This window comes from Pogoniulus pusillus, chromosome 2 (genome assembly GCF_015220805.1).
Source record: "Pogoniulus pusillus isolate bPogPus1 chromosome 2, bPogPus1.pri, whole genome shotgun sequence".
NCBI lineage: Eukaryota > Metazoa > Chordata > Aves > Piciformes > Lybiidae > Pogoniulus > Pogoniulus pusillus.
The window spans coordinates 9,697,942-9,716,176 of record NC_087265.1 but is presented as its reverse complement, the minus strand read 5'-3'; the positions used below and the strand labels follow the sequence as shown (position 1 = coordinate 9,716,176).

The 18,235-nt window shown below is 42.2% G+C and overlaps 1 protein-coding gene across 1 annotated transcript in view; it reads right to left on the bottom strand.

The window, feature by feature from the left end:
• NCKAP5 (NCK associated protein 5) overlaps nt 1-18,235 on the bottom strand; it is a 436,389-nt gene that overhangs the window by 397,151 nt on the left and 21,003 nt on the right. The window contains exon 3 of the mRNA XM_064156156.1: nt 11,268-11,396. Within this exon, the coding sequence (XP_064012226.1) occupies nt 11,268-11,336 (69 nt within the window). The 5' untranslated portion in view covers nt 11,337-11,396. The remainder of the gene's footprint in view (nt 1-11,267; nt 11,397-18,235) is intronic.

Here is an 18,235-nt window from a genome sequence, read left to right as displayed (position 1 = left end):
CACTAAGTGGCAAGATGTATGACCCTAACTGGATGATACTAAAGAAAACCTGTAAACCTCATCTCTCAGCACACAGTTTTCTCCTCTGCATGTGTTTTCTTCTAAGCCATGCTATCTACAACTGTAAATTACAACAAATTTCTCATAGTTCAGTCTCTGAAAGTTGACCTGAACATTTGACACTCACTTCATTTTTACTGCACCTAGATAACACGTTGTACCATGCTGAGGTTTTCTGGCCAAATAATTCTCAAGATACATGCAGACATTTGTCTTGTTTTTTCTTTCATTTTCATTTTCAGTTCCTGCTCTGCAGCCAAACTAGTGCCTTTAAGAGCTTTCTAGAAATCCTTTAAAATTTAGTGGGTTTATGTTGAAAGTCTGACAGGGAATTTGCTGGGTTTCTGCAGCAACATGGACTGATTTCACAGTATCACAGTATCATCAAGGTTGGGAGAGACCTCGCAGATCATGAAGTCCAACCCTTTACCACAGAGCTCAAGGCTAGACCGTGGCACCAAGTGCCACATCCAACCTTGCCTTGAAGTGCCCCAGGGACGGCGACTCCACCACCTCCCCGGGCAGCCCATTCCAGTGTCCAATGACTCTCTCAGTGAAGAACTTTCTCCTCACCTCCAGCCTAAATCTCCCCTGGCGCAGCCTGAGGCTGTGTCCTCTCGTTCTGGTGCTGGCCACCTGAGAGAAGAGAGCAACCTCCCCCTGGCCACAACCACCCTTCAGGTAGTTGTAGACAGCAATAAGGTCTCCCCTGAGCCTCCTCTTCTCCAGGCTAAACAATCCCAGCTCCCTCAGCCTCTCCTCGTAGGGCTGTGCTCAAGGCCTCTCACCAGCCTCGTCGCCCTTCTCTGGACACGCTCAAGCATCTCAATGTCCCTCCTAAACTGGGGGGCCCAGAACTGAACACAGTACTCAAGGTGTGGTCTAACCAGTGCTTCTCCTAAAGGCCACAGAATATCACTGCCCTCTGCTTTTCTCAGTCCATCTGCCAGCTAATTCTCAGGCACTAATAAAACCATCCTTTCTCTTCTCCGTGATTCTTAGTTTTGCTCTGCTTTTGCATCACGTCCTGTGACAATGAACAAGGGTAGATCAGCCACAGAAATTTCTATTCTAGCTTTTAACTGTCAAGTCACATGTTTGTTGCTTCATGTGCCAAAGAGATGAGAAAGCAAAAGCCAGCAGTTTGTCAAAGCATGCTCGCCAGGGATTTGAGTTCTGTTTCAGCTGTCGTCATGTCACCACATACACCTATTGATGTAACTTCTGATGTGCAGCAACAAATGGTAAATAATTCTTCTCTCAGAGCACACTTCTGCCTCTGTTGGTGTCAGTGTTTTCAATCAATAAACCACTGAGACATCTTCCACCAGGAATACTGTTACAACTGTTGCTCAGGAATGACACACTTTATGGCCCATTTCCTCGTTTTCAGTGCTACATATGAGCTTTTTACTTTCATTCTCTCTTCAAGCACTATCTTCTCTAACTCGCTATGCAGCTACTGCTCACTGTTTATCCACAGCTCCAGTTCATGAAAAGGTTCACTGGTTTCTATTACTACAAACTAGCTTTAATCAAAATAATAGGTCACTATCTGTATCATTCCAAGCAAACTTCAGTTCTTTCTGTGGCACTGGCACCTAATTGAGTCATTTCTTCACATTAGGCCTGACACTTACTTCTTATAATGTAATTTCCTGAGTTCACTGCGTCCTTTTGAACTTGCAGCCTCTGTATTTTTTAGGTTATGATATTAGGTTTTGTGAGGCTGCTCCAGAGTCCAAGAACGGCACTTAGAGTAACTGACTTCTGACAGGACATCCAGCACTTCACCTGATTCTTTGTTTCTGAATCTTTCTGCAAATGAAATCCAAACCAAAGATCTCCATTGCTGCTACATGGAAGTGCCACTGTCCATCTTACTTGATGAAACTACTGACTTTATGCACTTTTCATCCAAGCTCATGGCACTTCTGGTACCCTTGATGTACCATGCAAGGTATTATGAGTAAAGCCTAAGCACTGCTCTCCCACACCAGTGGCTTCCCTTTCCACCTCACCTCTCTCTCTCTCCCTTCTTTTGTGAACTGACTGTGCTAGTTTGAAGCAGGCTAGGATGTTTTGGTGAAAAGAACTAGATGACAGCCTGTGAAAGGAAAACAATGGTGATGTCTCCTTCCCTCAGAGTCTCACTGAAGAAGAATGTAAACATTAAATAACACTTTCACCATTTTTTCTTCACTCTCAGGCTGGCCTTTGAGCTGCATCTCCTTAACCTCACCTGCCACTAACCTTGCTTCTTAACGTCTTGGCTGAACCTCTAGTCTTCCTTAGGACTGGGGTAAGGTTGAGAGGGGCAGGGGGAAGGTGCAGGGGTGGTTGAGAGCCCCTCCTGGGGACTCAGGTTTCTGGGAGGGGAGTTGTGCTTCTGTATTACTTTTACCTTGTATATTTCTGTATATAATTGTATATACTGTAAATAGCTGCTTGTATATTGTGCTAGCTGTAAATAAATACCTTCATTTATATTCCCAGAGCCAGCTGAGACTAGTCTGGGTACCTTTTAAAGTGTGGGGGGGCAGGGTACATCCAAACCACCACACTGACCCTTTCAAATAATTCACCACTTTGTATGTTTTCTCAAGCTTGACCTACCAAAGCTCTTAATTTCCAGTTTATTAAAAATGCAAAAGGCAGTAAGTACATGCAATGGCAATGCATTCATATACAGCTTTAGGTTTGCAAGGTCACAGTGTTTAAAGGCACTGGGTGTGGGAATAGACTTTTTAAATACCACCCTAGCAAATCAGTTTACTGAGGCCTTGTGTCAATTTTTTATTCAGGATTTCCCCTACACTAGGTTAATATTTGCACATTTATATTAGTAACACTACCTGTACGTCATTACTGTTCTTTCCTCAATACAACTCATCACATTTATTAAACACCCTCCTTGACTTATGCTCCTGATATATGCATTGAACGTTAGGGATACTTCAGCTGTGAACAGTATTTGAGGGTCACATTCCAGTCTTTTCTGGTGTATCATCATGCTTTTGCAGTGCCTACTTAGTCATAGAATCAACCAGGTTGGAAGATCATCCAGTCCAACCTATCACCCAGCCCTATCCAGTCAACTAGACCATGGCACTAAGTGCATATGTCTTGGCATATGCTTTTATTCTGATGGCCTATCCAGCTGAATAAAATTCTAAACCTCAGTTCACACACACGAAAAAAAGAATCAAAGTTTTGAGAGGACTGAAAATATTTGCACTTTCATAGGCAATTTGGCAGCAGTTTCAGGTGGAGAAAAAAATGTCAGGCTACAAATATCGGATCATTAGCCAAGATCTGACTAGGCAGTATTTTTAATGCCACCTCTAGCTTCAAAATGCTGCGTTACGTTATGTGACACAGTGATGTTGGACACATTGTGAATGTCACAGTCAACTAGCAAAAAGCCAGGGCTATTCCCTTCACTGAATTTCATTCCCGCGTATTAAGAGTTCCCCTCCCGCCTTGCTGGAGCAATGCTCTTCACAGCTTTGCTGTAATGTCACTTTCTCTGTGGTACCATTCATTTGAAGATATCAAAGCAAGCAACAGACACATGCTAATGACAGGCCATTCTTAGAATACTTATGAGTTAAGAAATGATTATAACATCCAATCTATTGACCAGAAAATTGAATTAGAAATTTATTAAACTGAGTTGGAGTTTGATCAGAGGTTGCAGATGTTGGACTTTAGCCCCACAGGGCTGGCTCCCAGCCCCGTGTGTTACTCACAGATAAGACATGCACAGTTCCCAACAAAGGTCTCAGACTCAGCTCGGTGTTTTTGCACATGATGCCAGCACAGGCGCAGGTAGATGAGATGAAGGTATTAACTCCCATGCCACACTACAATTCATTATATTACACTGCTACCCTTATTACAACAAAGTGGTGTCATTAAAGCTAATCCTACAGAGTCCCACAGGAGCGTGTGACCAGAATGAAAGTAGCAGGGCACAGTTCATGAGGCACTGGAGAAGCACTTTACCGCATCTTGCTTTCAGAATTAAAAGCCTCATTTTAAATGAAACAAAAAAAAGAAAGAAAACAACCTTTTACTTTGATAAATGCTGCCTCCTTCAAAAAGATACTCTGTTCTCATTTCTCCCCAGCTAAATGCCACCACAGCTGTAAGGGCCAACCACGTGTGTAGTCAGCCCAGGAATTATCCACACAAATAAAGAGCACAGCTTGAAACATTGACTTCTTTAGTGATCAAAAGGGTCTGGGAGACAACTGGACAGTTTGGATCAGGCAAAGGACAGGGCTTTTATTATTTTCAAAGAGCACCCCAGAGAATAGAGAAGCCCGTGTGGCCCTGGTGGCAGTGAAACGTTCTAACACTTTTCCTCATCCCACACAAGTCACTCAAAAGATTTGCTTTGGGTCTTTTTAGGGTTTGGTTTTTTCCATTTTTCTTTTTGTTGAAGAACTTTAGTAGGAAAAACCTTAAATACAATCAACTCTTTCATTAGCCTTTTAAATGGCATTCCCTGTCTAAGCTGCCTCCTCCACATGCCAAATAATAAATTGCAAATATTACCAAAGAAACATTGTTACACCAAAAACATCTCCATTATAGCAGTACTAAGGAAATATGTGTTTTAATTACATCAAAATACAGTTTTATTTTTCCATGTGTTTTCATGTTAATTTGCTTCACGTATTTCACTTCACTTTCTGAAGCAGAAAATAACACAGAAATATCCCTTTCCATCCTGCTTTACCTAATTTCATTCACCAGTTATATTCAACTATGTATGCTGAAATGAAAAATGTAACATGAGAAAATTATTCATGAAAAAAAAATTTAAATGGTGTAATATTCACAGTATATCACTTTGTAAAGCTGTTCTTTTTAACCAAATCGAAGGGATTTGAGGATTTAAGTCACATAAATCAGCTGCTTCTTCAGAAAAATCTTCCTTTTTCAACAGTGTGCTAGTTTGAAGCTAGCTAGAATGTTTTGGTGAGAAGAACTAGATTACAGGCTGTGAAAGGAAAACAAGGCTGATGTCTACTTCACTCATAGGAACAAGAAATAAAAACATAGATAACCACTCTCACTTGGGCTGCTGGCTGAGCTGCATTTCTCTAACCTCACCCTCCACTTTGGACTAATCCACTTTGCTTCCTAACCCTCTGGCCGCACCTCCATTCTTCCTCGGGACTGGGGTAAGGTTGAGAGGGGTAGGAGGAAGGTGAAGAGGCAGCTGAGAGCCCCTCCTGGGGACTCAGGTTTCTGGGAGGGCTGTTGTGTTTCTGTATTACCTTTTTACCTTGTATATTTCTGTATATAACTGTATATACTGTAAATATCTGCTTGTATATTGTGCTAGCTGTAAATATAAGCTTCATTCATATTCCTAGAGCTGGCTGAGTCTAGTCTGGGTGATTGCAAAAAGTGTGGGGGGAGGGTGGGGAACACCCAAACCGTCACAAACAGCTACATATCCCAGTCCAAGCAGCAAACAATCTGCCACAGAGGTATGTAACAGCTAAGCAATGTATTCCAAATAAATATATTCCAGCAACATTATGAATTTTGTAGTTTATTTTAGTTCTAAATGGAAGTATTGTGGCAATAATTGCAATTGCTTTGGTTTTGATTTCTTGACACACTAATCCAGAAGGACATAGAGTCCCACTTTGTGTTCCAGTTGTTGCCTATCCTATCATCTTATAACCACATATACCATGCACTATCTTCACCAATGTAGGAAGAAGTTCTTCACAGAGAGAGTGATTTGCCATTGGAATGGGCTGCCCAGGGAGGTGGTGGAGGCACCGTCCCTGGGGGTCTTCAAGAAAAGACTGGATGAGGCACTTAGTGCCATGGTCTAGTTGATTGGTTAGGGCTGGGTGCTAGGTTGGACTGGATGATCTTGGAGGTCTCTTCCAACCTGGTTGATTCTATGATTCTATGTCACAATTGATGATATTGAAATCTTTTATTCAAAACCAAACCTGTTCTTTAGAATCAAAAGAGGTCTTCTTTAGCCCTATCTCAAACCAGTCTGTTTTTCAGAGAGGTGGCATTTTGATTGAAATCAACTTGCTGAAGAAAACTTTAGACAACCAAACTACTATAGCCTCACTTGTGCAACAGATGGAACAATAAGGAGTGTAAATTTATACTGAAACTATAAAAAGTATATCCTTCTTGGCTAGTATATTTTGGCTTTTAAATATCACACAGAAAAGACTGTACTCATCTCATAGGATTACCTGTAAAAAATATTAAGTTAATATTTCTTAGTTCTTCCACCTGAATATACAGCTACATGACAGCATTGTCACTGCAGGCTAACCTGCTTTGTCTGCAAATGTAAATGAATGTCTCTGCGTGTGTAGCAAAATCTCCAGCTTGTTGCCAATATTGGAAACCTGCAGAGCAATTGCAGCCATTGTCTATACTAAAGATTGCTGTCATAATACCTGTGATACGCTTAAAAGCTGACCAGGATCTAATTTCATTGAAGAAAACAGCAAGACTCCCCTCTGACCTGGGCAGCAGTTGTGTCAGGTCGTCCATGGCATTATCCAGCGTTTCTTATCAGGGTTCTGGTTGTTGTTAAAACACATGGCTTCAAAGTACATACTTCCAGTAAAGCATTAGTTCAAATATACATGAAGCCTAGAATCACTCACTGAAAACTATGTTCACAGAATGTCCTTCATGGGACATATCTGTGCACTTACATTTTTTTCTTTTTAAAAAAGGTTAATACATCCTGATTGCAAAGTTTATTCCCTCAAGACACTAGCTGGGAAGGGGTAGAATAGTATATGAAACAGCACTGAACCCATCTCCTTTATCAGAGGTGATAAAAAGGTAGTTACTGTGCCTGTGGTGTAAGGAAGAGCATATCAATGGCTACAAAACTTCTCACTGTATGTTGTTTGAAAGATGTTTTTGAAGTGGAACCTCCTCATCTGAAGCCTGAAACTTACTGTTTGATGGGATAAGCTTGAATAAAAAAATGCTCTGATGAAATATATGTTCATATTTTGAAGGTGTAGATTCGTATTCTAAGAAGCCTGAAACCTTTTCCTGGAGCCTGTTTTGGGTTTTTGTTTTGTTTCAGAAACAACTCTCTCCTTTCCTTGCTTTTCCATCAAATACCACCATAACTTATGTATTTAGAGCCTAAGAGATGAGGAAGGAATCATAGAATCAACCAAGTTGGAAGAGACTTCCAAGATCATCCAGTCCAACCCATGCCCCGGCCCTATCTAGTCAACCAGACCATGGCACTAAGTGCCTCATCCAGGCTTTTCTTGAACACCTCCAGGGAGGGTGACTCAACCACCTCCCTGGGCAGCCCGTTCAAATTGTAAACATCACTACTCAATAGTTGTAAATTAAATCATGGAGAAAACATTCCAGAAGAAGATTACAATCACACACACACACACAGAGTATCATCAGGGCTGGAAGATGGGAAAAAGAGCACAGCCAGTCAGGGTGAGGACTGTTATCAGAAACACCCATTTGTATCTCATAGTGAGAGCACAAAAGTAGAAACATTTTTCCTTTCAATATGTAAAAATCAGAATTATTTCTGAGATGAAATAACACTGGAAAGCTCCACCAAACACAAAGATAGTTTTGAGCAAATCAGAGACAGATTTTCCAAGCAGAGTATCCAGCCTTGAATGTCTGGAAGGTTAAACACCACACATTTGGGAAGAGATACAAGAGAGACATAAGGACTTGCACAGACAGGGAACTGGACTAAAACTTAGCTCACAGAAAGAATTTGGTGATGGAGTGGATGGAAGGGTAATGAAGACAGACATATAATATGAAGGCAGTAATTAAGAAGAGGTATGATAAGAGAGGAATTTAAGGAAAATGAGAGAAATAAAGTGCTTTGGTTTGCCTGGTTGAATTTCATGGAGTCAAAAGGCATTCAGTGTGATTTACTAACAGGCTGCTGAAGGCACTTGAATCTCAAAATGTCTCTCCCAATTTTTTATGAAATAACAGCTGGCAGCAAAGAATGAATAGTGCTCACATGTTCCTAATTAAATGTATGGATGCCACTCTCTAATCCATTTATGCATATGCTACTTGATATAAAGCTTCAAAAGACACTGACCAGTAATGTACAAGTACAGAAACAGATGTGTGCAACGAGAAACTCTACAAGCAAGCATGACCTGCGAACACCATGGATAGTAAAAGACATTGTTTTAGAACTGGGTGTGTCAGCCTGCTGGTATGATGGGTTTATATGCTCAAAATACTGAAATACTGTAGTATTTCTTTCCCTCCCAAATTTCCTTCAACACTTCCACACCAGTATGGGCTAATCAGCTACAGATCTTCATTTGGCACATACTGGTGTAAATTTATCGACCTCAACCCAGTCACCTCTGTACAATGTCCACTCTACTTACCACTTGCTTCACCATCTCATACAGCCAGTTTCTGTTTCTCCTCTAATTAAGTCCTTATGGACTTTTTGATATACAGGTAAAACTGATTATTAAATAGAACTTTTTTCAAGCTATCACACAGACCTAATACTCCCCAGGACATTGGCAAATATATTTCTCTGTTCCCTCCTCACTGACAGGAAAGGTAAGAATTAAGTAGAGGGCACTGTCTTGGCTATAAATTAAGACCACACTAGCAGTAAGTGAGACTGGAAGCCAGAGATACCTGGCTCCTTGTTCCCATCCACACATCAGAGCACATTATCACCTCAGGAAAAGGAAAAAAATCTGTCTTAATGCATTAAGTAAAGGCTGAATCTAGTCCATTACATCAGGGAAAACATTCAGGGGAAAAGGAGTACTGATTTGCCATACTAAGCACTATCTTTATGCAAAAATTCACAATTGCTATCATTTCCCTTAGCTTTCAGTACCCAGTTTCTATGTGTGGTCTTCTTTCCTCCAGATAAATATTGGTAGTTTGTGGCTGTTTGTTTGGGTCACAGCAGTACATTTTAGATGCAGGATTTAGGCTGGAGTCTGCTTCGGGTGTGTGCATGCCTAGAACTAATAACAGAGATTGGCCCTGGGAATAAACACACTTCTGAGCATACAAAACCTGCCAGATTTTGTATGGCTTCGAGTGTATTAGATAAAATTGCGAGTTCATATTAAATCTACCTTCTCTGCCCACAAGCTAGAAGACAACTGAAATAGTTTCAATAGTGTTTGAAGCATGATTTGTCCTGCTGAGTGTGTGCAAACTGAGCAGGTAGGTTTTCTTGCAGGCAAGAACAACCTGAAAATCACTACCTCTCACCATCAGAGCACTGTGCTGCAAGACCTGAACAGGAGAGAGCTTAGACAGCTTCTCATTAGGATTCAGAGCTCAGCTCAGAGTCTTTGGGAGGACTCACTACTCTTTACTACTTTTCTTTCTATTTTTATTTTTCAAAATAAAGGGCTGCAATTCATCCTCATAACAAACAGTGCCATTTCAAAGCTAAGGAGAAGGACAGACTCCTTTTGTAATATGCTCTGCACTGGCTATCTGACCCTACCTGAGAAGTGTGGACCTCCTAGCTAAGGACAAGCACAGAATCCTTCAAGGCTTGCAGAGCAATGGAAACCTAGGAGGGAGAGACTGCTCTGTTGACCCCTGTTGAAGAGAGGAGCAGCTGAATAAAAGCCTTTAGTGGATAGACTGGAAGCAGTGGACAGACATCAGTGAATAGAGTGAACCCTGCACAGTGAATAGAGTGACCCCTGCTTCTGGAATATCTATGGACTTTTTACTTCAAAGGAAAAAAGAAAATCAAACCAAAAATCAAAACACAAGTATAGCATAAGATAACAATGTGTAAAATCCAAGCTAGACAAATCATCTTAAATTTGCCTGTGACAAACAGTCACCATGAATTAGGGCAACACATTACAGCATGGGACTACAGAAGGCAGACCAAAGTGATGCGACCAAAGTATTTCTATTTTATAGGAGACCTTTGTAGCCTTTCTGGTGGAGAAAACCTCACCAGTAAGCCACACTGTGGGTGATGGGGTTAGCACAGGCATAGAGGAGGCCTTGCATATCAGGCAAGAAGGCTCTGGAGTTCCACAGTCCTTACTTGTAAGGAGATGTTACAGGAAATGAGAATTATCTGCTCCACAAATCAGAGATGAGGACTTCAAATTACTACTGTTACATTCCAGGAAGGCAGTGCTTGGTTATTCTGTAGAGTCCTGTTACCTTGGTGCTGTCCTTTTCTCCTCTAATCAAGTGTTTCTTTGTCAATCATTTGGCATGTTACTTATGAGTGTCATAAGTTTAATATTTAATGGTTTCCATGTGAGGAACTGGACTAGTGTTCATTACTGACCCTTGGAACCTGAACCCAGCCCTTGTGGCTACAAATAACACTTCCACCTGCTTTCAGCACTTCCCACAATCTGTCCCCAGAAGGGGCAGCTCCATTATCAACACCCAGGACAAAACTTCTCCCTCAAAAGTCAACTTCTATGAACATCAAAGGGGTTTTCTTGACTACCTCAGCTTTGCTTGGTTCAGTATTTGCTGGGCTAGCATGCCAAGTACTTGACATTGATCTTTATCCTCATACACAACTGTTCAATGTCTATGAGCATTTTTCCAGCCATGAATCCATAATACAACTATAAAAGCTCCTTGTTAATCTGAGTCATCATTTGAAAACATTAAGTAAAAATAAATCTAGGATCCGATCTCAGTTAATTGAGTTCTTAGGTATAGCAAAACCAATTCTTTTACAGCATGGGGCATTAATGTTTAAGTTGATATTGCAGTATTGCAATGGCAAACAATTTTTTCCCTAGTATCCTCAACAGTAAAACAAGCATTTCTGATTAGACACCCTCAGCTACCTACAGCACTCACATACTGAATATAAAGCAATACAGAGTGATCCCACAGAGGCTGAGCAAGGCTTTAATTGCAAGTTCTGTATATTTGTCTGGATTCCTTTCTTGTGTAAATACAATTAATTCAGGGACATGCTTCTAAATGATGACAAGTTCTATTTAGGATGCTGTAAAACTCCTCTAGCACTTTTGCTCTGGAGAATCTTAAAGAAGTCACAGAAGGTTAAGATGTTGTGATGAATAAACAAGCACCTTTAAAATGAACATCATTACAAGTATTGCTTCTTAACAACTGTATTTTTAAGAAGGAAGATATATTCAGTAAATGCAGTAAACATTTATTCTTACCACAAGACTGCTGTCCAGAGATAGTCTTTTCCCAATTTCCCTTTTCTGTAGCTGTCTTTTTCTCTCCATAGCTGAGGTTATTTGTTTTCCTTTTGATCAGCTAGAAATGTCAGACTGTTTCCAGCATCGCTAAAAAAAAGAGAGAAATTAAATGCACATTTCAATATCCTACTTAACAGTTCTTGTCTTTCATCATTAACTTTGTAATAACCCAGCAGCTAATGACTTTGTGTCTATAGTAGGCTCTGTTCCAGGAACAAATGTTCTATGCCAAAAAAGCTAAACTCTCCAGACAGAAATATTACCAATATGTTTGGGTCACTCAAAGAAAGCAGAAAATCTGCTACAATTGTCTTTATCAATACACCTCATGTTTTCATAGTCTCTTTTGAACTGGGCTGGGAGCTGGATTTGCAGAGCCAATGAACTACCTGGGGCTGGGAGGGCTGAGGGGGGAGGAAAACAGTTCATTTCACATTAATTGCACTCCTCAGTAAGCCCTGCTTGTTGGCACATCTGTGCTGCTACTATGATGTACACATTTTGGACCTTATCCTGAAGACTTCTAAAAGCTTTCAACTCCTATTTTCTTTAATGAGACAAATGCCCTCAGCAGTTTCCTTACATTTTTAAGGTCAAAGATTCCGCTGTGATAATCAGAGAGTCCCTGTACAGCATGACTGGGAAACTTCACCCCATAAAGCTATCACAGAGGGAATTAGCCTTCCCACTTTCGTAGGGTTCTTGATGATATATGTAATTTAAGTAATATTTATTTTGTGTCATTTGGGAATATGGGTAAAGCTAATGAATTTATTCAATATTTATGTGAAGTAGTAGAATAATAACAGAAACAAAATCTGGAATCTAAACTACAATCAGGCAGTCAGATATGCTCATAGATGCAGAATGAAACACAGGAATTTTCTCCTACATCTCACAACGACTGCATTTACTGTATCAGATAGCAACATCCTATCTCTTCATCTGAGCAAGCTACCTTTAAGGACTAAGATTTCACTACAAAAATTTGTCCATCTTGTTTAGTCAAGATTTTATGTGGAAGCCAATGTAAAAATCAGAGTTCTAGTAAGGTTGAGATCTTCCTACAGTGGTACTTCATGCTAAGCCTAGCAAAATTATTTGCATTTGATTGTTAAACAAAGACTAAGCAAAAGACAGATTTTTATGTTCCTGATACTTTTTACTTACTGGGACAGCACCTGCAGTGACAAACAGCCAGGTGATGCACGAATACCACTGGGCCTGACTTAGGGTGAGGCAGCTGACATTCCCAAAAGAAGCCTTGCATGTGCCCTCCAGATATATTTGCGTGCCTATGCATAGATTTGAGTTCTCATGCACCCACGAACAACCCCGTCTGTCACTGTGGTGGTATCAGGCAGATAAAATCACCACAGCTCCTTCCTCAGGTTGTTCCCAGTGCTGTGCCATGAGGACACACTTGAGTCTGAATGTGGGCCAAGCAAAAACTGCCTGCAATGAGAGCAGGACACCCTAGACTAAATCTCCAAAGGCAGCTGGAGCTCAGAGGGCTCTCAGAAACGTGCAAAGTGGGGTCATCAGGTACACTGTGGGCATTACAACTGGGCCTGCTCTTGTAAACACTTCCCATAGGGAAAACATAATTTGTCCAGCTATCAAGCCACCCAGTGGTAAATTCAGCCTCCTACTAAGCAGGACCTGGTGTCTCAGACACTTGTTTTGTACTTCTGTTCCAGACTTGTGCAATATCAGAATTCAGGCCATCCTGAAATCCCCAAAATGGATAAAAACTAGCCTCTATATTGCATGTGTTCTTCTTCAATTATATGTGTGAGAACATGTACACACAATGGTAGGAAAATCTGAGTTCTTGCACTGCCTTGTGGGCTCTTCTCAGATTTACCTATAAGCCTTCCCTAGTTTAGTGCCAATCCAAAAGCTACACGAACTATTATTTCAGCTAATAAGGAATCTCAGTGGTGTGCTATCACATAATTACCTTTGTTTCCTGATTAGCTATTGTGTCTCAAAAGAAATACCACAATAGACTTGAACAAACACAGAAGCAAGGTATTACACTGTTGTGATGGTTTGGGGGTTACCCCGCCCCCCCACACTTTTGAATTTGCCCCAGCTAACTCAGACGGACCCTGGGAATATAGATGAAGCAATTTATTTACAGCTAGCAGAATTTACAAGCAGCTATTTACAATATATACAGTTATATACAATTATATACAGAAATATACAAAGGATAAACAATACAAAAGCACAACTCCCCTCCCAGAAACCTGAGTCCCCAGGAGGGGCTCTCAAACCACCCCAACACCTCCCCCCGGCCCCTCTCAACCTTACCCCAGTTCTCAGGAAGAAGAGAGGTGCAGCCAAGAGGTTAGGGAGCAAGGTTAGTAGGAGCAGGGTTAATGAGATGTGACCAGGTCTAAGGCAAAAGCAAGAGTGAGAAACAAAATGGAGAAAAAGTCTTTCTTCTTCCCAGAGTTCTCAGCGTGACTGTGAGAGAAGTAGACACAATTGTTTTTCATTTCACTGCCCGTTATCTAGTTCTGTTACCAAAACATTCCAGCTTGCTTCAAACTAGCACAATCCACCCCTTGTCTACTTCGCTCAGAGTATCGCTGAGAATTATCCAATCTAATCTAAACCAATATTTACACTAAAACAATATATACAAGTTCAGTTCACACTTCAATCAGATGTAGGTGATTCAAAAGCTCAGAACAGGGACTCCCAGGTGATGTTGGGTTTCGTGCTCACGTACTGTAGATTCTATCATAGATTCTCTCAGTGTTGGGCGCCGATGTTACCTAGAACAGAAAACTCCTAACAGCTTAATTTAAACTCTCTCAGCTAAGGTTAAATTTCTCTGTGGAATACACTGGATTTCACCATTCTCCTGCATTACCCAGTATGTATGACCAGGACCTTCAGCAGATACCACCCCTCGGACAGGTTTCCCTTCGCCCGAAGGAGAAAGTACCCAAACAGTTTTCCCTAACAGATTCTTCTCATGTACAACAGGAACTTTATCACCGTCTACTGTTTGGACCAAATCTGATTGTGCAGGTCCTGCTCTATTTACTGAACCTCTACTATTTACCAACCAGGTAGCTTCTGCTAAATGTTTGTCCCAGTTTTTTAGAGTTCCACCCCCCATGGCTTTTAGGGTGGTTTTCAGCAAACCATTGTAGCGCTCCATCTTCCCTGAAGCTGGTGCATAGTAGGGTATGTGATAGATCCATTCAATACCATGCTCTTTGGCCCAGTTTTTTACAAGATTATTCTTGAAATGAGTACCATTGTCTGACTCGATTCTTTCTGGAGTTCCATGTCTCCACAAGATCTGTCTCTCCAAACCAACAATGGTGTTACGTGCAGTAGCATGTGGAACTGGATAGGTTTCCAACCATCCAGTGCTGGCTTCTACCATCGTTAGCACATACTGCTTGCCAGAACGAGATCGAGGTAAAGTGATGTAGTCAATCTGCCAGGCTTCACCATACTTGTACTTTGACCATCTCTCACCATACCATAAGGGCTTGATTCGCTTAGCCTGCTTAATAGCAGCACAAATGTCACAGTCATAGATGACTTGGGTGATAGCATCCATGGACAAGTCAATTGACCTATCACGAGCCCATCGGTATGTTCCATCTCTGCCTTGATGTCCAGATGAGTCATGGGCCCACCGAGCTAAGAACAGTTCACCTCGGTGTTTCCAATCAAGGTCAATGTCAAGTTCAGAGTTGGTATCAACTTGAGCAATCTTAGCAGCTTGGTCTGCCTTCTGGTTATGTTGATGTTCCTCAGTGGCTCTGCTCTTAGGCATGTGTGCATCTACGTGCCGCACCTTCACTGGAGTTTTCTCCAGCCGTGCATCAATGTCCTGCCATAGATCAGCACACCAAATAGGCTTTCCTTTCCTCTGCCAACCATTCTTCTTCCAGTCCTTTAGCCAACCCCATAGAGCATTGGCTACCATCCACGAGTCGGTGTAGAGGTAAAGGATAGGCCAATTCTCACGTTCAGCCACATCAAGAGCAAGTTGAACAGCTTTTACCTCAGCGAACTGACTGGATTCTCCTTCTCCATCTTTCGTTTCGGTAACTCTCCTGGTTGGACTCCAAACCGCTGACTTCCATATTCGCTTGTTCCCAACAAGACGACAGGAACCATCTGTGAACAAAGCATAGTTCTTTTCCTGATCAGAGAGATCACCATAGGGAGGAGCTTCCTCAGCACGAGTTATTTTCTCCTCTGGAGGTTTGGAACAGTCTGTGCCTTCCGGCCAGTTGGTGATCACCTCCACCAGACCAGGTCGGTCAAGATTACCCATTTGTGCTCGTTGGGTTATCAAAGCCATCCATTTAGACCAGGTTGCATCTGTGGCATGATGTGGTGATGAACCTTTGCCCTTGAACATCCAGTTAAGAACTGGCAGTCTAGGAGCTAAAAGTAACTGTGACTCAGTTCCAATCACTTCAGAAGCTGCTTTCACTCCCTCATAGGCTGCTAGAATCTCTTTCTCTGTTGCAGTGTAATTTGTCTCTGAACCTCTGTAACAACGTCCCCAGAAACCAAGTGGACGACCACGTGTCTCATTTGGAGCTCTCTGCCAGAGACTCCAAGTTGGACCATTTTCACTGGCAGCCGTGTACAGAATGTTTTTAATGTCTGGACCAGATCTCACAGGTCCCAAGCCCACTGCATGGACTACTTCTCGTTTGATTTGATCAAAGGCTGCTTGTTGTTCAGGTCCCCACTCGAAATTGTTTCTCTTACGAGTCACATCATGCAGAGGTTTGACAATCTGACTGAAACCAGGAATGTGTAGTCTCCAAAATCCCACCACACCAAGAAAAGAAAGTGTGTCCTTCTTACTGGTGGGAACAGCCATGGTAGAGACTTTGTTGATCACATCCTGAGGAATGTAACGGCGACCATCCTGCCACCGCACTCCCAGAAACTGAATTTCTCTGGCAGGTCCTTTGACCTTGTCTCTCTTAATGGCAAAACCTGCTTGCAACAGAATGTCAATGATTTTGTTACCTTTCTCGAAGACTTCCTCAGCAGTTTGGCCCCACACAATGATGTCGTCGATGTACTGGATGTGCTCTGGAGCTTTACCTTTCTCCAGTGCATTGTGGATGACTGAGTGACAGATTGTTGAGCTGTGTTTCCACCCCTGAGGCAAACGATTGAACTGGTACTGGATTCCTCTCCAGGTGAATGCAAACTGAGGCCTACACTCCTTTGCTATGGGAATAGAGAAGAAAGCATTAGCAATGTCTATGGTTGCATACCATTTAGCCTCCTTCGACTCCAGCTCGTACTGGAGTTCCAGCATGTCCGGCACAGCTGCGCTCATGGGTGGTGTCACCTCGTTGAGGGCACGGAAGTCAACTGTCAGTCTCCAGTCGCCCGTAGGTTTGCGCACAGGCCAGATGGGACTGTTGAAAGGTGAATGAGCTTTCTCGATGACAGCCTGACTCTCCAATTGACGAATCAGCTGATGAATGGGCAACAAAGAGTCACGGTTAGTTCTGTACTGCCTATGATGAACAGTTTGAGTTGCAATTGGCACTTCCAGGTCCTCTATGTCATGATGTCCCACAACTGCAGATTCATCAGAAAGTTCAGGTCTAATGGACAATTTCAATTTATCATCCTCAATCTCTACAGATGCTATTCCAAAAGCCCATTTGTGACCCTTAGGATCTTTGAAACAACCTTGTCTCAAAAAGTCAATTCCCAGAATGCAAGGCGCATCAGGACCAGTTACAATAGTGTGTTTCTTCCACTCTTTACCAGTTAAACTGATCTCAGCCTGTACCTTAGTTAACTCTTGAGATCCACCAGTGATTCCAAAGATAGAAATGGACTCTGTCCCTTTGCAATTAGATGGCAATAAAGTACACTGAGCACCTGTGTCAACTAAAGCCCTGTATTTCCGAACTCTTGAACTGCCAGGCCACCTAATGAATACATTCCAATAGATTCGGTTCTCTCCACTATCCCTTTCCTCCTCCTGGCTGGAGGCAGGGCACCCCTAATGCTGAACATGGCATGTGGGGTGTACACAGTGATTGGTGTTGTTGCGAGAGGAACTGCAACTGTTGGAACAATTGCAGTTGCTCTCAGGAGCTGAAGAAGTGACAGCTACTTTTCTGGCATTGCTGCCTCTGTTTCTGCCACTCTGCAGATCCCTGACTCTCTTTGAAAGAGCTGAAGTAGGTTTACCATCCCATTTATTCATGTTCTCCCCATATGTGTCACGCAGAAGTATCCACAGTGACGCACGTGATTGCTGCTGTCTGGGTGGAATTTGTCTCCTCCTAGGCTGGAATTGCCTTGCAGGAGGTGGGCGTCTGTTCCTGACTGCAGAAACATGCACCCATTCAGATGATGCAGGAACGGTATCCTTTACCAGATTGGAAATTGAGGTTGTAAGGTCCTCCTTCAGTTCTTTCATGCTCTCCTTGATGCCATCTCTTATACCATCTTTAAGCTCTGTAGTCATAGTCTTTATGGCACAGATTATACCAGAATGTGACAAGCTGTCCTCTATCTGCCTGAGCTGGTCAGTGAATTCACCAACAGTGAAGGATCTTCCATTATCACTCCTTGCTAGAAACTTACTGGCCAAGATGTTAGCATAGGATGAAGGAGCAAGCTTAATCAGCTTCTTCATGAGACCTGTTCCCAAAGGAATATCATCAGGCTCATGAGTGCCATGATCTCCATAAAGCACTTCCTTCACAGCAAACTCCTTCAGAAGCTTAATTCCCTGCTCAATGGTGTTCCACTTCTTGGCAGCCCATGGCAAATCATCTCGGGAAGGATATCTCATAGCCACAGCCAACAGAAGGCGTGTCCACAAGCTAACCTTACCAAGAGGACTTGCCAGGTGTTTGTCCACTCCACTCTCCTTAGTGAGTGGTCCC